Genomic DNA, 24,529 nt, shown 5'->3' with positions numbered 1-24,529 from the left:
TTTAAATCTTGGTCTCAAGTAGTTCAACATGAGGTATGGACCATGGTCTATATAACCTCATATTGAGTTATTTGGTGACATTAAATCACTACCATGTTAGGATTAAATTGTATGAGGTATGGAACCTCATTTAAATCATTTTCTTAAATGATAAGTATGAAGAGGTTGACTTTGGTCAACCTAAGGCATATATTGTCATGAGAGAAATTAAAGCTTAATAAGATAATGAGGGGAAATTATTTCTCTAAGTAATTAAAAGTAACACCTAAGTTAGTATGAGAGGAAATTATTTTTCTTAAATAAGAGGAACACATCCACCCACTTAATAGTATTGTGTGATGCTAGTTTAAGTTGTGTAAAACTTGTGTGTGCTTAGTTTAGTATGTAAGCTGGTATGATGATTGTGTACCCCGTATTCGTATTTTAGACGCTAGTACCGGAGACCATCAGGAAGAGGAGGACTTCTACAAAGAGAAAGGAGAAGAGAACTTGGACCCTCACTTCAACCAAGGCAAGCTATACTCTTGCAAGCCAATACCAATGCAAACTAATATTCTTGCAAAGTGCAAAGCCCCTTTGGGGCAAGGCACCATGAATCTTACCTTTTCTTACATAAGCCTATCCCAGGTTTATACCTTACCAGTTTTTACTTGTTTTCTCACTAAGTTGCTTTTATAGTTAACTTTGGTCAAAGTAAAGAAGTTTACTAGCGTAGTAAAGCTAGCAAGCTATTACCAGTGCAAGCTGGATGGATGCAAACCATTTTGGTTGCAAGATAATACTCTTGCAACGTGCAAAGCTCACTATGAGCAAGGCATTACCCTATTTACTTTATGCTTATGATCCTATTTCCCAGTTTTTACTTTACAAGCTTTATTTACTTTTGTTTTATCAAAGTACTTTTTGATTCATGATTCACTTGGTTAGTATTGGATTAGTACAAGAGTATCAAAGTTAGCCTAGAAGCAAAGCAAAATACTTAGCACCCCTCATACATAGATGCTAGTGCTAATTTGAAAGTGACTACTCCATTTGGAAACTTGGGAATTGAAATGACTTTGAAAACCTTGGAATGATGAGTCATTCTATTGAGAGATTTTGAAGGTGAATATGACTGGTGAATGACTTGGTGAATTTTACAAAAACACTGATGGTTGGGTTCGGATGCGATACCATTCCAATTTTACAAGTACCCCCACAATACCGGAATCTGGGTAGGGCTTAACCGGAAGTTTGTGTGTCTTAGTATGGGTTCCCTCTAAACAAGCGTCATCGGGGTTATGCCGAAAGCTGCCTCTACCACCATAGAAACGATATGATATGATGCGAAATGAGGTGAATGTCCGGCCCAAGCCTGTGCGGTTCCTGTGCCGACTGTCTGTCTTCACTGGGAGGCCAAGCTCATGGGGAGAGGTGCCTATACTAGGGTATGTAAATGAAAGGTTATGATTGGTAGTTCGCGTACTGCGTACGATAAATCAGGACCAGTTACCCCTGACGAGCTATTGCAATTGTTATGGCACAAGTGTACAACCTCTGCAGAGTTAAACCTATTCGAATAGCCGCGTCCTCGGTTATGGACAGTTGGAAATGCCATACTGTTCCGTCATCAGAACCTTTTTCGAAAATTATGAATGGTGAAAGGTGACTTGTGGATTTGAACTTGAAAGGTGACCTTGACTTTGAATCACAACAGAGTTGTGGGAATGACACTAATGTTCCCACTTGAGTTAGTTAGCACATAAAGAGTTGTTTACAAAAATGTTTGTGAACTAAAATTGGCTTTATGCAAAATAAACTAGAGCTTAGCACCCCTTACTAGAATTGTTAGCACTTACATTAGTATTAGTTTGCGAGTACTTTAAAGTACTCACGGCTGTGTCCCTGGCTATTCAAATGGCCAGACTATGAAGAGGAGCAGAACTATCAAGATGACGACAACCAGGATGCCCACGACAACTAGGGAATCTTCTGACGTCAGACGTTGGCCTGTGGACTAGAGAGTCCCTTCTATTTACGCTTCCGCTATGAAACTATGAACTTGGTGTATGTTGATCAATAGATCAACTATTTGTGTAATATGGATCATGTGATCTCTATTTGTAAGACGACTATGGTATGTAATGAATGATGACTTATGATATTCAACTGTTATGTCTCGCAACAACAATATTCCTGGGATTGCGATGTATGGCATAACAGGCATCTGGACTTAAAAATCCGGGTGTTGACAGCTAGTTGAACATAAATAAACAATATCTTCTAACCTACTTGTTTGTCCTAAATATTTGACATCTCTTATCCGGTTAGGCGTTGTTTTAGAGCTTTTGATTTGTGGAATCCTCCTCGAGAAAAGTTTATGAAGATTTGAGACTTGCCTCAAGATTCACCATGAGAGATTGAGCAAGTTCCGAACGGTACCTTGCTTCTCCAACGAAAACGTAGAATTGTTTGCCAACAACTTAAAACTTCGGGATAGATCCACGTCTTTCCATCTAGCTTTTATTTCTTGACTTGTTTTATTAGCCTCTTGTTACTAGATCTAGTTCAATTTTTTACGGCTTTAGCTTTTGAGTTGGTCTAAATGTCCTTTTGAACCCTCTGGTTGATAAACCTGGATAAAGATGGAGTTGGGCCAAGGCTTGTTTTTTGGAGAAACAGTTGGGCCAAGGGTGAGGAGCTCATTTGGCGTGCATCCGTTTCTGCAGCCCTGGAACTCATGAGGCGATGTGATCGGCTCCTCAGTCCTTTCGGCCCAGCCCGCCAGGTCAACTCGCCTTGCTTGACTCGCAGACTGCGCCTGGATCAGGACCAGGAGCCGACCCTAACTCCGGCGTCCCAAACGCGAGCCAGGAGAGGCGGTGGCCGGCGGGTGGCGACACGTCTTTGCTAGGCGGCGGAAGGCAGCAGCACGGCTGCAGTGAATCAGGCGGCGCACGCAGCAGGTACTCTCCATCCTCTTTCCGCTTATTCGAAATAGTATTGGAATTGTTATGTGCTGGCCTGCTGATTCTTGATCGGAGAACGTCGGAGGAAGTAGATGTGGGCGATTTCGTGAGAGCGGGCGGCGAAACAATGACGTCCCCGATCTCCTCTCTCGTCTCTGCGCTGGCGGCGAGCTACTCTACTCCCTCTCCCTTGCGCGTCGTCTCCCCTCTTTCCTCTCTGCGCTGGAGCCTGGAGGCGAGCTGGTTCTCCTCACGCTTCCTCGCGCGCTGCCATCTCTCTGCCCTAGCGGCGCGCTTGTCCTATTCCTCTATTGCCAAGCACTCAAGTGGATAATGACGAGACTTCAGTTCAACAAAATACTTTTTTTTTACCATGTTCAACAAAATACTTCAATTTATCAGTTGCTATAACTACTCCTTTAACGTGTCAAGAAAATGCCATGTCTCACGCTGGATGAAATTTATGCTGCTACTTGTATAATTTACTTCTGGTGTATGTGTATATCAACCGGAAGAATGAAGTAGCCTTTTTTGTAATCAACCTATTACCTATACCTACCAGATTGCCCATATGAGCTATTCTGAGCCAACTACCTGACCCTTTGTACTGTATGCATTCATTTAATTAAACGTGATTTCATTGCAGATTGCATTCTAGTTCTGTTACATACTACTGTAAATATTATCGTTGTATGTATTTCTAGCTTTCCGAGTGGTAGATTGGAGAAGGTGGTGATTTGTAGTAGTAGTAGTATTTGTCACTAAAATTTATGTACAAAGGGGTAATATAACCATGTGAAGCGCAGAGGTCATCAAAACAACCTATTCACCTTCGCCCCTCCAACCAAACACGAAATTGGATAAGCCTAACGACTACTTAGGGGCACTTCTTTTTAGCTTCTAGGCTGGCTTCTAAGGGGCACTTCTTTTTAGCTTCTAGGCTGGCTTCTAAGTTGTGGACAGCTAAAGCCTAAAAGAAGTCTCCAGCTGGTGGCTTGCTTATTTTCACCGAGAAGCTCCAATCGTGTGTAAATTCAGAAACTGATGGGAGGCAGTTTCCCGAGCTTCTGGATAGAAACCCGAAACGGTATAGGAATTTGCCACCCATTTTAGTTCTAATTACAACAGAATGCCACTCCAGTAAAAAACGGTTCGGCCAAGTCAAAAGAAAAAAAAAAGCGGACCGAATCGATCTGTTCCAGGACAACGCAAGGGTTCCCTTCCACCGCCGCCACAGCTACTCACCGCCGCCGCCGCTACCCCACGCCACAACCGCGCCTCCGTCGCTTCCCTGCAGGCGCCACTCCTCTTCCGCCGCTCACCCGCAGGCTTCGCTCACCCGCAGGCGCCGCCCACCCGCAGCCGCCGCCCACTCGCAGCCGCCGCCCACCCGCATCAGGAGACCGTGGCCTACGACCAAGCGCTCCACGCCGGCGGCCAAGCTCTACCCCGCAGGAGACGTCCATCTCGGCGACCGCGGTTGCCGTTCCAGACTTCCAGTCCACAGCTCGATTCCTTCCTCGTTTGCGTGAACAGTAGCTCTCCTTCTTTGTAATTAGCTCAATTTTTTCCCAATTAGCTCGAAATATTGGCAAATAGCTTGAATCCGTCCAGGTTTATAGACATATAAGTAGTTTAAATTTCTATTGTTGTGAATACTAAGGTAATTTTTGTGATATGAATTGGGCATGTTCTTTTTTGATATATGCTATGTGGGAGGTTTTGGTATAAAATTTGGTACATAATAATGAGCTCGGCTTAATGGAAATTTTTATGTAATTTTCTTGATCCATTTCTAACCCATTTGGGGCACATAAATTATTTAGGGGCGTTATAGACATTTTACAACTCAACACATGAATAAGCCAAATTTTCAGAAGCCCAAAAGAATAGGAGGAACCAGTTTCTAGGAGCTTCTTCCCACCACAGTTTCTTCCCACCGTTTCGCATAAGCCAGCTTATGCATAAGCAAGAGCCCAAAAGAAGTCGCCCTTATTCATCCAACCAAACAATTTTTCTTGGCTCATCCCACCCATCCAACCAAAATAAAATGATATCCCAACCCACCCACCCTTTGCCCTCAAACCAAGCGCACCTACTCACTAGATAGTCTTGTCTTTTTTGCCACCCTATTTGTGTGAGGTTGTTTGAATTAGGTTTAGCCGCACATATATGATTATAAGGTAATTAAGATTTGAATTTTAGAGCATGATTTAGGTGAGAGGGGTCAGTTTGCTGGTATGTTGTGGGTCACAGGAGGGGTGTATGGGGCTTCCACGGCTAATTATAGACTTGCTTAACGATGCTTATGTGTGCCAAACTTGGGCTCATTAGCTTTCTTCCCAAACAGTCATCTATGGGTTGATACTTTGTTTTTGTTCGATATAATTATATAAGTTCCAGTGAAGTCTATATTGTTCCCTGAAATTACTAGTGGAATAGAATTGTGACTGTCCATTCCAGGCTATGGTTTTCTTGGATGGTTAATTAGTGGCGGACTTGCTAATGCAAACAGGACTGGTCAGGCCCATAAATTCAAAGTATCACATAAATTTTCTTTTTCATGGGCTGTGGTAGCATACTAGCATGTTATCTGCCGGAGCAAGACTTTTGTGTTTAGACCAAGTTAAGGTTTTCATGTTACAGTTGCCAGCGTAGCTTGGATTTGAATTGCTCACTGGAGCAAATGGTGAATTCATGTTTGCATTCACTAGCTCAGAAACCTGTATGAATTTCTTAACATTGCTCATCCATGTTCTGAATATTTCATCTTATTATCCTTGAGTCCTGAACCGCAAAGGTGTCAATATGTCTCGTTCTAAACAGGGTTGCCATTTCATCATGACGACCTAGAATATAACCTTAGAAGATGCTGCTATAACAGGTTTACTCATAATTAATTGGGCCGAACAGAACAGCAGAAGTAGCCCAAAATACCTAGTTGTTGCCTCTCAGTTGAGTCAGGTTGATAGTTTCTTTAGCGATCTCTCAACCTTAGTCACGTCAGCGTGGTGTATAGAATCTATAAAGTTTATGATTGGGTAATCTATATATTTCCCGTGCAAACATCAACTTTCTCTCGTGACTGACAAGGTCTGAGAAATACTCCATAGGGTCTTCTGCTTTAATATGCTTGCCAACTATTGGTCACAAGATTGCTTGCTGTTGCTATGCTCCAGTGATATGTTTGCCTCTTAATGCTCTTTGTGAATGTTTTGCTACAGCAGTGTATTTTTGTTGAGTGTTGAGTCATAGTGATAATTGACATCTATGTGTTAGGACTAATATCAGTTTGCTTCGCTTTTATCTCCCAAGACATTTTCACTTTGTTAGTTATCTGTATGCTTTTGATACGGTAATGATTTTTTTCCCTTTTATTGATTCTGATAAGAATCTTTATTTTATCTTTGCAGGTTTCTTTCGTTCTGACATCTTTCTGCGGTTAGTTCAGTCACAAGGAAAATGGCAAGCAGGGCAGGTGGCGACGGCAAAGAACCCATAAATGAGCAAGTAGTCGCTAATACTTATGCCAACATGCGCACTGAAATGAACCAACTCTACACCAAGATCACGGAGCTGGAGATGGAAGTGAGCGAGCATTCTCTCGTGATTGGCGCAATCGAGCCTCTGGACCCCACAAGGCGCTGCTACAGAATGATTGGTGGAGTCCTGGTGGAGAGGACCATCAAGGAAGTGCTGCCTGCCGTGCACCGCAACAAGGAGGGCCTTGAGGAGGTGGTCTCTCGCATGAAGGAGGCGCTGGAGAAGAAAAAGAAGGAGATCACCGAGTTTGAGCTCAAGTACAAGATCAGGATCCGGAAGGGCGACGGCAATGCTGAGGAAGATGTCACCATGAAGGAAGCCTCTGCACAGGGTGTTCTTGTTGGCCCTGCAGGGGGACAGTAGAGCATAATGTCAGAACAGGGAGACTTGCATGGTTCTCTGTCAAAATCAGATTGCTCTTTGCCGTATGTCAACCGATATAGTCACACTGTGTTTCTGGGTGTGATTATCATGCTACGCTGTAGTACTGTTGAATCCTCGTGTGTAAAACTGAGATTATGCTAGATCAGAGCTTTGCTGGTAACTGCAGATTTTGCGAACCAGAATGACTTACTATGTATCTTTCATGGTCCTTCTTTTGTCGCTCTTCAGAATTTCTGTTTACTCACGACATGGTGCGGTTCAAGATGAATTCCGTAGAAATTTTGCTACCCTGAAATGTTTTGCATTGTCCATATACCAAAATTCGTTATGAGAGAAAACAGTGTGAATTTTCCCGATCAAAGTTGGATCTATATATGCACGGGCGCTGATAGGAAGGTGAACTAATAATAACCGTACGATCTTGGCGTGTCCGGCTGAGCGGCACTCCCGAATCCCATCCCGACGCTCATACGCAGCAGCCAGGGAGACGAGAAGAAGAAACCCTAGAGAAACCCCGAGGCAGCCACCAGATCAGTATGGCCTCCGCCGCTGGAAAGCCCAACACCAACGCCGGCGGCGACACCAAGGGGAGGAAGCGCAAGTTCCTCCCCCACGGCAAGCCGGTGAGGAAGGGCGCGTACCCGCTGCGCCCCGGCGTGCAGGGCTTCTTCATCACCTGCGACGGCGGCCGCGAGCAACAGGCCACCCGCGAGGCAATCTCCCTGCTGGACACCGTAAGACGCCGTGTTCACACTTCATTAGGTGTTCGTCGTATTGCCATGTTGGAGTAGCACGTGTGCTACTTCGTGTGGGTTCTTAATTCCGCAAGTCACTTCTAATTAGAAGCTGCTAGAGGGATTCGTTCCACTTCAGATCGCTGATAATGCTATGTCGTGTTTAGTGTAGTTACTTGTTTACTGTGGTGGGACAGTTTACTTCTTGTTGATTGATGCGAAGACTGATTGAAATGAAAAACACAACTGCAGCTTGCTGAATTGTGGCTTGTAATGTAGTTGTATTTGAAACTTTGAATCTTCCTGTCTAGTATGTACAGTCTTGGTATACTTTTTCCAGAAGATGGTGGTGATTCGTTCATATAGCAACACACTAACCATAAGTTATGCAACTATGTTTTCCTTTCTGTTCTGGGAAGGGCTGTATGTTTATTTGTGCCATGTGTCAAGGGAAACGATCATACTTTGCTAAGCTGCCTGGTTGATTTCTTGCCAAAATATGCTTTGGCTAGGAATTGCCGCTGATATGCAATTCTCGGTTGTTGGATGTGCAGTTTTACGAAGACCTGGTCGACGGCAAAGGGTTTGCTGACAAGTCCAAGATCATACCTGACAAACCGTTGAACAAAAAGATAAAGTTTGACGATTCTGATTCCTCTGATGACGAGGATGCAGATCATTCAGTGAAGGAGACCAACAATGGAAATGATGCAGAAAAAGGTGAAGCCAAGTCATCTGAGAAGCAACAAGAGGTACTTGGTAACTCAGAAATTACCAGCAAGGACGATGAAGAACAGGTGAAAAATGCTGATGGATCAGCACCAAAGAAGCAACGTGTAGAAGATGCCCCGGTTGAGCCCGCTGATAAACCAACTGAGGCCATTGAAGAACCAAAAGAGTCCATTGATAAACCAGCAGAGACTAGTGACATACCAAAAGAGTCCACTGAGAAATCAGCAGAGACCAGTGATAAACCAAAAGAGTCCACTGATAAACCAAAAGAGTCCATTGGGTTACCAAAAGCGTCCAAGGACATACCTATTGATGATTTAATTGATCAGGACCTGAAACAACTGGGGGACAGGAAAAAGGTTTGTTTGCTTTTTGAGCTAAGTTACAGTTTAAAATATGTAGAAGGTGGTCTGTTCTGTTAGATAGTAGTCCATATAAACTTATGCAAAAGGACTAAATTTGGTCAGACGTGCTTAACATATATTCTGGGTACAGTTTACACCATAAATATCTTATAATATTTTTGTATGGAAACATGCAATTCTTATTCATAGCTCCTAGGCAGTTCTCGACAGTCAAAATACACCTTATATTTTGGAACCGAGGTGGGGATGCTCATAAAATCCTTGCTTCTCCACATCCCTTTCCCCATACCATATGTATGCTGGACATTGAAATGTTTTTGTGCTTAAGATCTAAAATACACTGTTTTCTTGCACTTGCCCTAAATTTGGAGATCGTCTTGCTGTGGATAGAAATATTTCAGTATTTCAGTTCAGTAGTAATTAGTTTCAGTATTTTACTATTTATTCATTGATACTGACATACCGTAGTATTGAACTTTTTATTCTTTGCTACTTGTTTTACTCTTGTTACCACATCCCTGTGCAGTTATGTATAACTTCTTAAGTACACCTAGCAATTAATTTTGACAAGAAAAACTTATTTGACGACTGAATTATATATGACACCTCTCATTTTAGCAACTGTTTTCTGATAAATTGACAATCAGAATCTTGCGCAGCACATGATTGCTCCTTAAAGAAACAATTCATTAGTATCAGAAAATGCAGAAAATACTAGTCCCATTATATTTTTTCTTTGCCTCACTATGGAAAACCACTATACTTGAAACAGAGGCTTTTTGCAAGCGTCGATTCAGGTTGCAATGGTTGCATCTTCATTCAAATGCACAAAAGAGACGGAGACCCTGGTCCAGTTGAGATTGTACAAAACTTGATGTCTTCGGCTGCCTCAACTCGTAAACATATGTCCAGGTTCATATTTGATGTTATTGGAATCTATCATTCCTTGTTCACTAAGTCTCATATTTCAAGACATAATTTCTTATGTTGTGTGCAGTTGTTTTCTTGCTTATAGACTTACATCTTGATTGTACTCTAGGTTTCTTTTGAGGGTTTGCCCTGCTGAGGTGGTATGTTATGCTTCAGAAGAGGAAATAACAAGAGCCATTAGTCCACTTGTTGAAAAGTACTTCCCCAAAGAATCTCCTTCAGGGCATAAGGTAACCTGCTCCTTGCTTGCTATGTGGTGTGGTATAAGAACATAGGGCAAAGCAGTAGGACTACAGTATATTTTGTCTTGCATGAGTAGGCATATAGGGTGTTGTTGCTTATAGATAAATATAATCAAATTACATTGTTCTAAGTCCTAATTATTTTAGTCCTAAGTCAGAGTTTTCTAATTTTGACCATGTTCATTGAAAAATATCAGCATCATGTTTCATGTGTATTTATTGGATGCGGTGGATGTTGACATTTTTTTTATTAACCATGCCAAACTTTGTAAACTTTTAACTTAGGTCAAGGCTTTATATATGCCTTATATTTTGGACTGGAGGGAGTACAGACCAAATGCGATGTTTACATAATCAGTATCTAAATGCCATTCATCCGTCATATAAGTGACCCAAAGAAGTTTATTTGCTTTCATCATCCGAAAGGAAGTGCAGGAAGTAGGACCACACAAAGTTTAGCACAAATATGCCACATTTTATGAGCAAGCGATTGCAGGCAGTTTCAGTAACCGACATCATTTATTAGGGCATGCATTGTTTCTATAGAACAATGCAAATTGCCCAAATAGGAGTTGTTTGCTTTGTTGTTTTCCTGTCCAAAATTCTACATGGTTCCTTACTCACTTGTTTCATTGTTTGCAGTTTGCTGTGCTATACGAAGCAAGGTCAAACACGGGAATCGATAGAATGAAAGTTATAAATGCAGTAGCAAAATCTATACCTCAAGCTCACAAAGTTGACCTCAGCAACCCTGACAAGACTATTATTGTCCAGATTGCCAAGGTAAATGCTTTAATACAGTTGGATTTCTTTCGAATGCCTATTGTTATGTTTTGTGGAAGTGCTTTGTCAACAAAACCTTATAGTACTACAATTGTCATTAAAATCCATATTAGTTGCTGCTGAAATCCCTAGTGTTATGTTTCGTGAAAGCACTTTCTCTATTTCCAAACCCATACTAAATACAAATGATTGCCGACCTTACAAAGAACACACATGAGATCACTTTTTATAGTAGCTTTAGTAGATACTAGATAGATGGTCTCAGCTGAGGTTCTGATAAACCATTTGTTTGAATTGTGAGCAGACTATATGCATGATTGGTGTGGTGGAGAGATACAAAGAGCTTGCCAAGTTCAACCTAAGGCAGCTGACATCGCCACCAGAGAAGTAACTGCTGGGAGAGGAATTGTTTCGTCTTGCTGGAGAGTGAAAATCACTGTTAAATGATTCAGGTCTACCGTCGCATTAAAACCTCGCATCCTGAGTTGTTTATTTTCCGCACATTGCTACAACAATCGGTCGAATAAATTCCATCATGGCTCGATCGGCTCTGTTATGTAGGCATGCCTGCATGTTCGTTTTTGTTGATTATAGAGGGTCAAGGTGTTTTGGTATCAGCTGGCCTTGAAATCAGAATATGTGAAGTTGTCGAGATAATGCTTTTTTTTTGTATGCTGAAGATTTTTATTATTCCCTCCGTTCTAAACTTTGTCTATATAAATGTGTTAATGCGTATATAGACATGTTCTAGTGTATAGATACATGTGAATTTAGGCAAAGTTGAGATATCTTTTTTTTTGTGGAACGGATGGGGTATAAAACATGCCTCTAAAGTAGGACCTGTCAAGACTGTAAGATGACGTTTCAAACGGGAAAATGTACTAGAACGTTTCGCTTTCCTAGCCCTGATTTTACTGGAAAAATAATCTGGTTGGTCATCAATCAGCAGCAAAATTAATCTTTGGTGAAAACTCCAATCGCTTGGAGTTTAAGACAAACTGTAGAAAAAGTTTGAAGCGAAGCCGTAGAAAGATCAGACTGACCCAGTCTTTTTCCTAAAATAAAAGTTAGTCGTGCATCGAACGTTGACAGGGAACCATGCCATAGCGCAGATCATGATAGCAGCAACGGCAGCCAGCCCAGTCATCCATCCTCCGCTCGGTCACACTTAATACTGGAGACCACCGCACCGCCCGCGAGCCGCGACCACGGCAGCGCAGCACAACCAGCCTCCAGCCAACCGAAACCACTACCAACGGGCACCGCTATCCGGGGATGACCGATGATGGGATTACGCGAAAGCTACCCTTACCTGAAACCATCCAACCGAACCTAGCATCATCACTCAGCACGCGCGCGCCTCATCTGATTCAACTAAGGGTGTGAGCAGATCGGATCAAATTTTACTTATACCATAGTATTTTTTACCATATTTTTTTTCTTCAATTCGGATCGGAGCGGATTTTAACTGGTTTCGGATTTGAATGCTACTGAGTTCAAATTGGAAATAGGACAGATTTGGACCGAAAACCAAAATAGTGGGATATACCTCTCATTGGTAGAGTTCTTGCAAAACTTAGCTAAACATGCTCACCAAACGAATTTGGTAACTCAATAACCACTAACATTGTGAGATTGGCCTTGACATTTGACTAAAAAATCGGATTATCCAATTTAAAACCTTCAAATATCTTTATTAAATCATGATACACCGCAGAGACCCGTCGTTGTTGGCATGGTACATGCAACACCGCTCCATTTCTTGCCTCCACCATCCAGCAGCCGCTTCAAAAAGAGGAGACCAACACACATGTGATCTAACATTTTGTAGAGGGACATCGTCGAGCCATCGATGTTGCCAAAAGACAACCTTTGCGATTTTGGGTACACATATACGTATTTTGATCTATGATAATAGTTATGTTGTCTTGGAAATTGTTCTTCTCTGGCTGTCACCATACGATTAAGATGTTATTATCGTTTTGTAGCTGCATGAATTTAGTTGTGAGGATCAATCAGTTGTTACAATTGACCTGTAGAGATACTTGTTTACCCGTTGCATGAGAAAGAGAAAAGTCAGTATAAACAAATTGCGTATACCCACAATCCACATGCCACGTGTTCTTGCTTGAGATAGTCCTCTTGTATGCCTTTTCTATCTGAATTGTGAAAAAAGGAACCTCTTAGTCTAACCTTTTTTTAATCGACATGGTAAATGCAACACCACTAGCTCCATCTCTTTCCTTCACCATCTAGCAACCAGGGAGGAAGCCAGGAAACTTCAACAAGGGGTGTCAATTGCATGTAAACTACATTGGAGGGGGCCCATATTAGTTAAATTTAAAGATTAAATCCACAGATTAAGTTGGTGGTTTTCAAAAAAATTCCACCATGAGGGATCCATGGCTCTAGTCCAACACACATCTGATCCAACATCTTACACGGGGCAACGTCGAGCTGTCAACGTTGTTAAAACACGAATTTTGAAATTTTGGGTAGAAATATGCAATTTTGTTAAAACGTCGACCTATAAGAACTTACAAATTGTTTTTTCTCCCGATACAATTAAGTTGTTATTATCGTTTTGTAGTTGCATGAATCTAGTTGTGAGGATCAAATTGGTTGTTACAATTGACATGTGGAGATGCTTATTTACCAGCTGCATGAGAAATAGAAAAGTCAGTATAAACAAATTGCCTACACCCACAATCCACATGGCAAGTGTTCTTGCTTGAGATAGTCCTCTGGTTTGCCTTTTCTATCTGAATTGCGAAAACAGACACTTCTTGGTGAAAAGCTTTTTTATCTACGTTCTGTCCCGCAAATGTATTTATTTAGGTAGTATGAGAACTCAAAAGTCCAAAGCCTATATATGGGGTACACATCGCCGCGTACATCTGTGTGGGGAAAATGGTTCATCGTTGGCTGGCGAAAGTGGAAAAAAAAGGGTACCCTCTTAACTCGTGCAGGTGGGCCGCCCATCCAGCACCAACGAGGCAACAACTAAGCTGCTGCTGAGCCATTCTTCGTCCTCCTCCTCTTGTCTCGTCCCTCCCCTCCATCCTCCTCGTCGATCACCTCCAAGCTCCAGCTCCCCAGCCCCGGGATCTCCGCACACGGTAAGCGTCCACTAAGGCTCGACGGATTTATTTCAGTCCAATATCCACGTGCTATCTTCGGCGAATATTCTCCCTTCACTGGGCGATCTGTTCTGCATCTGAAACAGTGGGATTATGTTCCGTTTTCCTATTTGGCGCTCCATGGGGCAAAGTTCATAGTAGTAGTGAGCTAAAAGCGATTAATGATTTGTATTTCGTATATTCCTTTGGGATAAACCCCAGGCCTTTCGCAGCCAAGCTGCCCTTTCTTTCTGCTTTAATGGAGATGGAATCCTTTCCTTTCCACCTCAGAATCGCACGAATCAAACTATTTCTTCTCCTTTAATCCTTCACCTCTTCCTTATTTGGCGCCTTTAGAGTTTTTTCCGTGGGGATCTTTGGGCTCGTGCGGATTCTATATTTGATCGGTCTCGCGATTTCGGGTTTTGAAGCTCTGATCTTTTGTGGTGTTTGGGCGAAGGTAGGTGACTCGTCGAGCTTCGTGGCAGCACGCAGCACCCATGGAGAAGAGGAAGGGGATTCTGGAGCTGCGCGACCGCATGGACAAGACCCTGTCGTGCCCTGATATCGCCGACGAGGGCTCTTTGAGATCTCTGGTAAAGAAGCAGATTTTAGAGTCGTCTCTGCCTGGCTCCAACCAAGGTTTGTGTGCTGCATCTTTGGGCACCCACCTTATTAACGTACCAGTAGACATTAATCTAATGAGTTTTTCTCTAGGTTGTATGCAATTTTAAAAGAAAGACGTGCGGTGTAATGTTCTTATTTCTAAATAAATACCCCCTAGTGATATTGACATGCGCATCCGTATTTGTTATTCGTGATGCTAATTAAACTGCTTCATGAACCGTACCTGCCATCCGTATTTGCTACTACATGTGTATATGTCTCTTTCTGTGTTTTTCATTTATGGTTCTGTCTCCTTAGGCGATATCGACGTTATTGCTGAAGCACGGGCCAAAGAAGTTTCCAATTTTCTTGAAATGCTAGATACTTCAGGAAATAAACGGCCTTCAGAGATTCATGGGCCACAACACAAGGAGTGGAAGGTATGCATTTAACTGAACTGGTTAATGCATTTCTAGAAGAAAGCTGCTGGACAGTATGTATTTTTTTAGTTTAGAATACGCGATACCACGATGCATTTAAACAGATTTTATAATATTATTTGATTATAATATGCAGTAATGAGTCTATTTTAGTGTTTTGTTTCAGCGTAATCAGTTCATCGTTTAGTTATGTTATATATCTATCGTTTGTTTCGAGCATGCAATATGTTAGTTTTATTTGTAGTTTCTACCTCTCAGAAGAGTATTGTGCTAATTCAAACTTAATTATTCTTTTACCTTCTTCCCTCATTTGGGGAGAATTCTTCTCCGAGGCTTCCACATAAATTCTAGGAATTGTTTCATTGAAATGTAGTCATCTTTATTCTGTAGGTGAAGCAGGATACGGACCAATTAAGAGTCATGTATCGCGAGGGCCCAGATGGGACCCCATTTCATACCCTTCTTGCCGAAGGCTTTGCTGATGGTCCTATCGATGTTTGTAAGGAATTATAATCCCACCAATGAGTAACACTTTAGTTTCAGATAGCCACTAAAGCATGCTATTTTATTTTTATTTTACTTTGCATAGGTACATGTGTGTCATGGGAATCAGGTCTATACAGAAAATGGTGAGTGCATTGTTTTCTAAAAGAAAATAAGACCAGTACAGTTTTTTGTTCATTGAAGACAACATGTTCTTCTTTACTGCACTCTTGAAAACTATACATGCTATTTTTAAATATTTGTGAACACTGGACATTGAATTATTACATGCTATTTTTAAATATTTGTGAACACTGGACATTGAATTATGATTTGTTTGGCTTAGCTTTTACCGTGTGGTTGTTACAACAGCGGTCAATATAAATGCATTTATCTCACTTAGATACCATGTAACATTGGGAATAGAGTTCTATTTATTGATTATGTATGCCATTTAGGAAGTTGATAAATAGATTGTCATTTCTTGGGTTCTTGAATACACTTCTTTGATTTTTCACTGTCGGCAAACTATATATGTTATTAGTAATGATAGTATCCTACTCCTTGATTTCCTGTAGGAATCACAATATTGCCCAATTTAAGTCCACCACAGGTGCCCTTTTTTACTTGTAGCGGCCACATGGCTTGCGTATACCCACTTCTCATGAACCACCTGATGTTGTACAGTTGCACCTAAACACTGCACACTGAAGTAATCTGATAAAGCATTTTATAATTTTTTTTTTCACCCAGTATATAATGATTCGATTTACCCACTACGGGTAAAGTTTAACAGTGCTAATTCTATGGTTTATTAGCTTCTACTATTGGTATGTGCGTATTTTTTTCCATGCAACTACTTGATGCTCTATGTTTTACAAAGTAAACATGTTGTCTGCAGTATACTTGATCATATAAGTCTACCCGGACCAAACAAAACAATGACTTTCTCAAATGAATTCTCTCATGAACTTATGAGATTATTTTTCTCCAGGTTTCCTCAATACAATCTGCCAACTTTTAAAATTGCCCAATCAGGTTGCTTAAAAAAGGTTCGGATTGGTGAAGAAATTTCTTTGATCAGGTTGGCTGAAGACTAATTTCTCTGAAGAATCCTTTCTTACAGTTTAAATTTGACTTTCCGTTCGGTTTAGCTAATTTGTTTATTCACTATTTGGAAGAAAGGGTGAAGGTCCCATGGCCAGTTTCAGAGAGAGAAGCTCTTCTGCACTACTTTCAGTTTGAGTATCTTAAAGAAGATCTTGTCATTGTAATTATGAAAACTGTACGTAGGTTGTTGTGAACTTCTTCCTACAGCTTTAATAGTCTGTGTCCTAGTTTTGTTTACTTACTGCTTATTTACTTGCTTGCAGATATCCGATTTGGATAATATAAATATGCAGACACATGGATTTACTACGGATGGAATTCCTGAAGCTGGTGACACGATTCGGATGGATGTAGTTGGAGGCTTTGTTTTACAGAGGATTACGAAGGAAAAAAGTTTTTTCAGGTTACGTGTCTGATACTATTTTGCACTTCGACGCGTATGATGCTATTTTGCAATTGGACAATCAGTAATTGATATAGGGCATCACATTTCACCTCAGACCCCTACCCAAGCCTTCAAAATTGTGCCTACTCTTTTTTTCAAAAAATTCAATCAATATAGTGTCTCTTTCAAAAGAGTGTTGTTCTGGATGATTTTGCCACACAAACCAAGGGAGCACTGAATTTTTTCTTCACTTTATGTCTTTATCTCTGTAATACAGATGGATGTATAATTTTTATAATCCACCCTTTCATACATAAAAACACAACTTATCCATAAAATAAATACCTTTTATGTTCTTATATTAGTGTGAACACCGAAGAGTAAGTGCGCACTCGTTGTCTTCAATTCTGCTTCCGTTAACAAACTGTTGGTCAATAATGTCTCAGCTTTATGCAGTCTAGAAACTTTAGATAAATTGTATGGTACCTTTGGATCCCCACACCCTTATTTCTGTTGTTAATTATTTTAATCAAACTTTGATACGTACTATGAACTCAGGCTCTTGTTAGACCACAATACTAACTCATCAATAGTCGACCGGCAAGATGGGCATGATCTAATAGTTAAGGGTATCTTGTTACAGCTTGCAATGCCCTAGCTAGGAAATGAACATTTGCAGAGCCTACCGCCAACTCTAGAGGATACCATCATCAAAGGGAAAAAAATCATGGACATCTTTAATCTTTGACATGTTGCAATACCCTCACTTGGACACCAATGGCCAATACCACCACCTACCCATATCTACCAGAATTAGATCCTCCTTCCTCCACCTCTGCCAACACACCCCATCCTAGGCTTCCTCCTCTATCCCAACCAAGCCCTTGGGGAAGAGACATGCAGTGGACGGGTGGCAAGGCAGAGAGCTGGCGTGCGTTTGGGGCGAGTTAGCTCTCTGCTGGATTTACATTAGTGCTTGGAATAAGTATTAGGCTCCCACACCCTTTATTTGTATATTGCTGAGGGTTACAACTGGACAAAACTAAGAATTGGACTCTTATTACACCCTAACACTACTACTGTATTATTCCTATCAAATCTTTATTGTACCAGTATTCAACGATTTATTGTTAGAATTAATCTTGTCATGATCATGTATCTACATGTTTGTATTCGAGCATTGCATGTAGTTTAGGAAAGTATACGTATGCCAATGATACTTCGGCTGTGTGCGCGAAAGAGGCGAGGTGCCAGGCTGCCGTGCGACGCGGTGAGCAGGGTGAGATGCCCATGGTGCCGTGTGATACGGCGACCCCGCGAGAAGCGGCATGATGCGACGGAGGCTGGAGCCTGACGGGATACGGTACTGTATGATCAAGTGTTGAGCTAGTGAACCGGCCAGTACGAAGTCGTTTTGTTAGTCTGGCCAGGTCATGTGGCCGTTGAGTAGATGGCGCGCGATGCATGTAGCTAGGGATTAGTTAGTGCATGTTAGTGGAGTAGTGGGTCAAGGAGTGGCATGAGTTCATGGCCTTGCTAGGTGGTGTAGTGGGCAGCGTGCGTCCTGGCCCTGCCTATATAAGTCTATGTAAGTACTATGTTCAGTAATGAGAAAAGAGGAAGGATGTAGCCACGGTGGTGCCAAGGAAGTGTTTGTGGGCAAAGCTTATTCTTCTTCCTTGGCTAATGTATGTGCGTGTGTTCTTGAGAGATACAGAAGTGAGATTGGTAGAGGTAGAAGGAAGATAGGGGCTGAGAGATTCAACCCCAACAATTGGTATCAGAGCCTCAAGATCCGAGGCGGTGGCGGCGGCTCGGCGGGCTTCATGCGAGGTGGAGGCCGAGGGCGCAAGAAGGAGGCTGTTGGCGGTGCGATGCCGCTAGCAGCTGGTCGCGGCGTGATGCCGCTAGGAGGTGAAGGTCGCTGGCGGTGTGATGCCGCTAGCAGCCCAGCGCGGTGCTATGCTGCGAGAAGGAGCCGAGGTGTGATGCCTCCACGAGACGGTGGCGGCGGCGCGACGCTGCCGTGTGTCACCGGCGGCGATGGTGTGATGCCGTTGTGCGGCGACGACGGTGCGATGCCGTCATCTCGAGGAGGGTCGACGGTGGTGCGATGCCATCGCCATTATGAAGAGTTGGTGTGAAGCCAACAACATTTGCAGCGTGATGCTGAAGCAAGATGGTGTGGAGTTTGGCGATGCAAGGGCCTCGTCCATGGCAAGAAGTTGTGGGTGATCTGCAAGTTGACATGACAAGATTAGGGAGGTGAATGTTAGAATTAATCTTGTCATGATCATGTATCTACATGTTTGTATTCGAGCATTGCATGTAGTTTAGGAAAGTATACGTATGCCAATGATACTTCGGCTGTGTGCGCGAAAGAGGCGAGGTGCCAGGCTGCCGTGCGACGCGGTGAGCAGGGTGAGATGCCCATGGTGCCGTGTGATACGGCGACCCCGCGAGAAGCGGCATGATGCGACGGAGGCTGGAGCGTGACGGGATACGGTACTGTATGATCAAGTGTTGAGCTAGTGAACCGGCCAGTACGAAGTCGTTTTGTTAGTCTGGCCAGGTCATGTGGCCGTTGAGTAGATGGCGCGCGATGCATGTAGCTAGGGATTAGTTAGTGCATGTTAGTGGAGTAGTGGGTCAAGGAGTGGCATGAGTTCATGGCCTTGCTAGGTGGTGTAGTGGGCAGCGTGCGTCCTGGCCCTGCCTATATAAGTCTATGTAAGTACTATGTTCAGTAATGAGAAAAGAGGAAGGATGTAGCCACGGTGGTGCCAAGGAAGTGTTTGTGGGCAAAGCTTATTCTTCTTCCTTGGCTAATGTATGTGCGTGTGTTCTTGAGAGATACAGAAGTGAGATTGGTAGAGGTAGAAGGAAGATAGGGGCTGAGAGATTCAACCCCAACATTTATCAGCCTTACTAAATATACTTGTGCTCTTTTTTAAAACCTAATAACTCTTTCAGGGCAGTAGCGAATATGGACATTAAGCTAGACTTTGTTCCCCCATGGTTGATCAACTTTATGTCAAGGCAGCTTATTGGTAGCGGGCATAAGCTGTATCAGAAGGTTAGTGACTTACTTTATGTACATGTGATATTATCATATTAGGAAGAATATGGACAACAAATTCATACATTTCAACTATGCTGACAACATGGATTTCTGTGAGAAATCTTGTGTGATACTTTACATTGAAGCATGATATTCTGGAAAACAATACCTTGTTAAGCAATTCTTATTGGCTTAACTGCAGGCTGTTAGTACTGTAGCCGCTTGTGATGAAGACTACAAGCAAGCTCTACGAGCACCACTTTATGCAAGAATGCGTGAGTACCAGTATTCTTCTAACAAGGCGAATGTGATGCCAATTGAGAAAAATGCTAATGAAGTGCTACCTGAGAATCCCACTGCAACGGATCCTCTAGCAGTTACTAATCTCTCCCCAAGCAGTGAGATTGTTGAAGAGGAGAGTGAACAGAACACATCCTTCAAGGTGGATCATCTTGCAACCGGCTCTTCTAACCAACTGGCCGAGCAAGCGCAACAAGACAAAAATAAACCTTTTATTAGTCCTGAGGTAGAGGAGGCTCTGGGCATACTGGACACTGCTATTGCAGTTCTCCAAGGCAAAAGATCTGGAAATATCAGTGCGCTCAAGAAGTTCCTCAGTTATGATGCAACTTCGGAAGAAGGCAGTGGCATCATCGGTTCTAGAAATTCACATACTAACATTTCGGATACAGTCAATCTCCTGAATGGACGTCCTCTTACCACGCCACCCCGAGATTCAAGGTATGCATTAAGAGATGTGGACACACTGTGTTCTATATTTGCGTTTGACTAGTATTCGTGAAGGCATTAAACATACATTACAACTTAACTTGCATTGCATCTTCCTTGATGCAGAGAGATCCGGCAAGCTTATTCCTTGCACCATGAGGATGTCCGCGGCAGGGAGGAAGGTGCTTTCGACAGTGATTCTTCTAAAGACATGACCACTTCTACTATGATAACAACAAAATCCACGGCATTGAGGAGCACAACAAAGGTGCATGAAGAAGAGAGCCTGAATATCGATGGCCTCCGTCCGAACGCTTTCCACAGTGACAATGAGCCCAAGAGAGTAAGGAGGATCAATAGGTGGCTTTGGTGCTTAACACCACACCATAGGATGACCAGATCCCACCGTAGTTAACCCTCATTTTTTTGAATATACAGAAGAAAATAGACAGGCTACACAAAACTGGTGGTTGGTTGAAAACTTGGGGATAGAATGAAAATCCCGGAAGCAGCCTGTGATAGTGACAGAGAGTAGATCATGTCTTTGGTAAATGTATAGTAGTCTTGTTGTAATATCATGTAACTTATCCCCGCAAGGCTTTAATTTTGAGACAATTCTTGCTAAGTACATTTGGTGGAGGTTGCTGGCAATGGAACTTTTTGTTGGATCTTCTCCTGGGAAAACGCCAAAGTTGCATCTCAATGCATTTACATAATATGGGTGATATTTACAAGGCCACGAGAGTAGTGTACTGGACTTGCCAACATTGCATCCCAAGTACCAAGACCAAGTTAGCTGTTGACGCTTGACAGGGCAAAATTACCTTCATGCATGCAACCGGCTTTATGTTTTGACAACAAATCAATATGATATATTGATATGTGTGTATTATTAGAAGAGCTTTTATAAATTTGTATGGAAATGACAGAGCGCTCCTTCGAAATGTCTCCTCAATGTTAACATAACTTTCATTTTTATTTATTGTTTCCTATATTTTTCTTTTGTGATTGTTAACATATACTACCAAAAAAAAAAATTAATCTTCAATTCTAAAAAATTACATGAAAAAGATACGGTAGCCATTTCTATTCGAAAATGGCATGTGGTGCTTGGGCATTACTCTCTCGTGCCAAAAATATGTTGCATATACAAGTTTGGTTAAAATCAAACTTTTTGAAGTATAACCATGTATATTGATAAAAATATAAACATATACAATGAAAAATTAATATATTTAAATTATCATGAAATATATATTTTTATATTATATGCATTTGGTATAGTTAAGCTTCGTATTGATATCTATATATTTTTTATATTAAAGTTTACAAATTTGCGCAACATATTACTAACATAGTGCGGAGCAGTGACCAACGACTTGAAGCAAACTGTCAAGGGAAATGCTTGTGATCAGTCGCCCGATCGATTGCAAAAGATCGGTCGCTCCCAACACGCGTCTGACAACGACCACCAGGCCCACCCACGTGCACATCCCCTCCATCGCATCGTCTCCTCCACTAATTCCTCATCTAATTCCTCTCTCTCCTCCTCTGGAGTGTGGACGACAGCAGCTCCTTCCCATCGGCCGCCCGGACCTGGGCTTTCCTTTGCCGGGCGCGGGGTTTCCTCCACTGGCCGCCCGGACGCGAGCTTTCCTCTGCCGGCTATATGCATGCCGCGAGTTCTCCACTGTTAACCGTTCAGCCACGCGAGCACAGCGGCATCGATGTTGAATGCCCGGTGCATGTGTGTTCGTCGCCGCCCCAGCTCCTTCCCAGTGAGCGCGTCACCGCCCCTCCTCCCGCGAGCGTGTTGCCCGGCGAGTGCGCCGCCCTAGATCCTCCCCTGGCCGCCGCCTCAGTGCATCCTCCGGCGAACACGCTGCCCTAGATTGTCCCCCGGCTGCCGCCCAGAGCATCCTCCGGCGAGCGCCTCTGCTGGCGAGCGCGCCGCCCATGGTCCTCCCCCGGCCGCCTCCCCAGCGCATCCTCCTGCGAGCGCCTCTGCTGGAGAGCGCGACGCCCCTGGTCCTCCCTCGGCCGCCGCCCCAACGCATCCTTCGGCGAGCGCCTCTGCCAGCGAGTGCTCCCCCAGCGAGCGCCTACTGTTCCTTCCGGCGAGTCAATCCTTGGCGCCATGTCCCTCCCCCGACAAGCCCTGCGCCTCGTACTGCTTGGGTACCGCAGCGTCCTGACCACTAGGTACCATTGTGGTGATGTCGATGCCGGAGGTACTAGGGGAGATGGCCAAGGACGTGTGCGCGGGTAAGGTAATTTTTTTGTTGTTTTTACTGTTAATTATTATTGTAAATATATTTGTGATTTGTTGTAAATATATTTCTGGCTTTTTTTGTTAAAATTGTTGCTGGCTATTGCTGTAAAGAACTAAATTAGTTGTTGTTTTTGTTATTAATTAATCTTGTAAATACATTGTCACATTTTGACCATTTAAACTGTTATTTTTTAGTTAAAATTGTTGCTAGCCATTGTTGTAAACACCCAAATTAGTTGTTGTTTGTGTTGTTGATTAATGTTGTAAATATTTTTTCATATTTTTGTTGTGGAATCTATTTTTTTAAATTGTTGCTAGCTATTGTTGTACACACCCAAATTTGTTACTGTTTTTGTTGTTAATTAATGCTGTAAATATATTTTTGATTTGTTGTAAAAAAAAATTCTGAAATGGGAAATTATTGTGAGCACCCAAATAAAAATGTAGGTTTTGTTGCAAATTTATTGTAAAGATATTTTTGGCACGGAAAACTAATAGTGCTGAATTTTTTTGCTTTCGTTGAAATTGTCACTAATTATTATTGTAAATACCCCTGTTTGTTTGTTGAATTAATTTTGTTGTAACACCTAATGATAGCACATGGTGGTGGGCTCTCATCCTACAGTGGGGCGATGTGAGTGAGGTATTAATTGCAGAACGTACAATCTTGATCTAATGATGAAAATAGCAACCGATTTTTAGATTTTCGATCGGGTGACCGACGGCTAGCACTGTCCAACTGTCAATAGCTTAGGCCATCTCCAGCGGGCCGACCCATCAGGTCATGACCTATGCGAACTGGACAGGCCGACCGGTCGCGCATGATCCGGCAGAGCGGCCAAAACAGACTAACCCGACTAACCCGTCCAACGCGATCCATCGGGCCACCAAATTTGGGGAACCAAAGCATCCGCGCCGGATGCGACGCGGACCCAACGCGTGTGCCATGGGCCCGTTTTGGAAGCGACCGCAAGGCAGAAAACTGACCGACGACATCGTTGTACGTGACCCGACGGTAGTGACGAGCGGCTGCAACCATGGCCGTCGGTGCCACTAGCAATGTCGACGGCTCGAGCTCCGTGTCGGTATCTAATACCCTTGGCCTTTTTAAAGCGCGACCTCCGCGGTGCTCATCACCACCAAACTCTTCACCCACCAATCATCGCCGCTGTGTAGCCAGCATGCCTCGCTACAAGGCCACCATCTACTCTATATTGGGGCGCAATGGGCGCAATGGGCGCACGACGCCTGCACCCTCTGCCTCCGCCTCCGGAGCTGGAGTGCAGCTGGAGCCTGTCAGACATCTTCAACGCATGCCTCAGCGAAGAAGACATAGCGGAGTCCATCCTCTTGAACGTGCAGTATGAGGTTGACGCTGAGCTCGAAGCGGCTGATACGTTGCAAACATATCTATAATTTTTGATGCTTCATGCTTGTTTTACAATAATTTCTATATGTTTTGTTTACACTTCGTGACACTTTTATGCATTTTCCGGACCTAACCTATTGACAAGATGCCACCGTGCTAGTTCCCTGTTTTCTGTTGGTTTGTATTTCAGAAAAGTTGTACATGACATATTCTCGGAATTGGACGAAACAAAAGCCGAAGTTGCTATTTTACCGAAACGAAGACGGAGTCCGGAGAAGAGACGAAGGGGGCAGG

At 42.8% G+C, this 24,529-nt stretch overlaps 3 protein-coding genes across 5 annotated transcripts; all 3 read left to right on the top strand.

The window, feature by feature from the left end:
- Positions 1–2,757: 2,757 nt before the first annotated feature.
- Positions 2,758–7,064, top strand: LOC127295159 (prefoldin subunit 2). Its single transcript, XM_051325058.1, has 2 exons — positions 2,758–2,945; positions 6,362–7,064. Exon 2 carries the CDS (start codon positions 6,411–6,413, stop codon positions 6,852–6,854), a length of 444 nt encoding a protein of 147 aa, XP_051181018.1. The 5' UTR covers positions 2,758–2,945; positions 6,362–6,410; the 3' UTR covers positions 6,855–7,064.
- A 235-nt stretch (positions 7,065–7,299) lies between these two features.
- On the top strand, positions 7,300–11,351 carry LOC127295157 (uncharacterized). Its single transcript, XM_051325057.2, has 6 exons — positions 7,300–7,609; positions 8,164–8,700; positions 9,479–9,618; positions 9,746–9,866; positions 10,521–10,661; positions 10,966–11,351. The coding sequence occupies exons 1-6, from the start codon at positions 7,412–7,414 to the stop codon at positions 11,050–11,052; spliced, it is 1,224 nt and encodes a 407-aa protein (XP_051181017.1). The 5' UTR covers positions 7,300–7,411; the 3' UTR covers positions 11,053–11,351.
- Positions 11,352–13,572: 2,221 nt separating this feature from the next.
- Positions 13,573–21,278, top strand: LOC127295160 (uncharacterized). 3 transcript variants are annotated; one of them, XM_051325060.2, is made up of 11 exons: positions 13,573–13,780; positions 14,245–14,422; positions 14,705–14,826; positions 15,217–15,325; positions 15,416–15,455; positions 16,304–16,393; positions 16,495–16,594; positions 16,683–16,822; positions 19,778–19,880; positions 20,068–20,606; positions 20,721–21,278. In XM_051325060.2, exons 2-11 carry the CDS (start codon positions 14,281–14,283, stop codon positions 21,007–21,009), a joined length of 1,674 nt encoding a protein of 557 aa, XP_051181020.1. In that variant the 5' UTR covers positions 13,573–13,780; positions 14,245–14,280; the 3' UTR covers positions 21,010–21,278. The 3 variants fall into 3 exon arrangements, with proteins under 3 accessions (XP_051181020.1, XP_051181019.1, XP_071675109.1); XM_051325059.2 differs by having other exon boundaries at positions 14,241–14,422; XM_071819008.1 differs by having other exon boundaries at positions 13,573–13,781; positions 14,235–14,422.
- The last annotated feature ends 3,251 nt before the right edge of the window (positions 21,279–24,529 follow it).

The sequence above is a fragment of the Lolium perenne genome, chromosome 4 (genome assembly GCF_019359855.2).
Source record: "Lolium perenne isolate Kyuss_39 chromosome 4, Kyuss_2.0, whole genome shotgun sequence".
NCBI lineage: Eukaryota > Viridiplantae > Streptophyta > Magnoliopsida > Poales > Poaceae > Lolium > Lolium perenne.
Note: the sequence above shows the minus strand (reverse complement) of the source record. Positions and strands in the feature narration are given on the sequence as shown.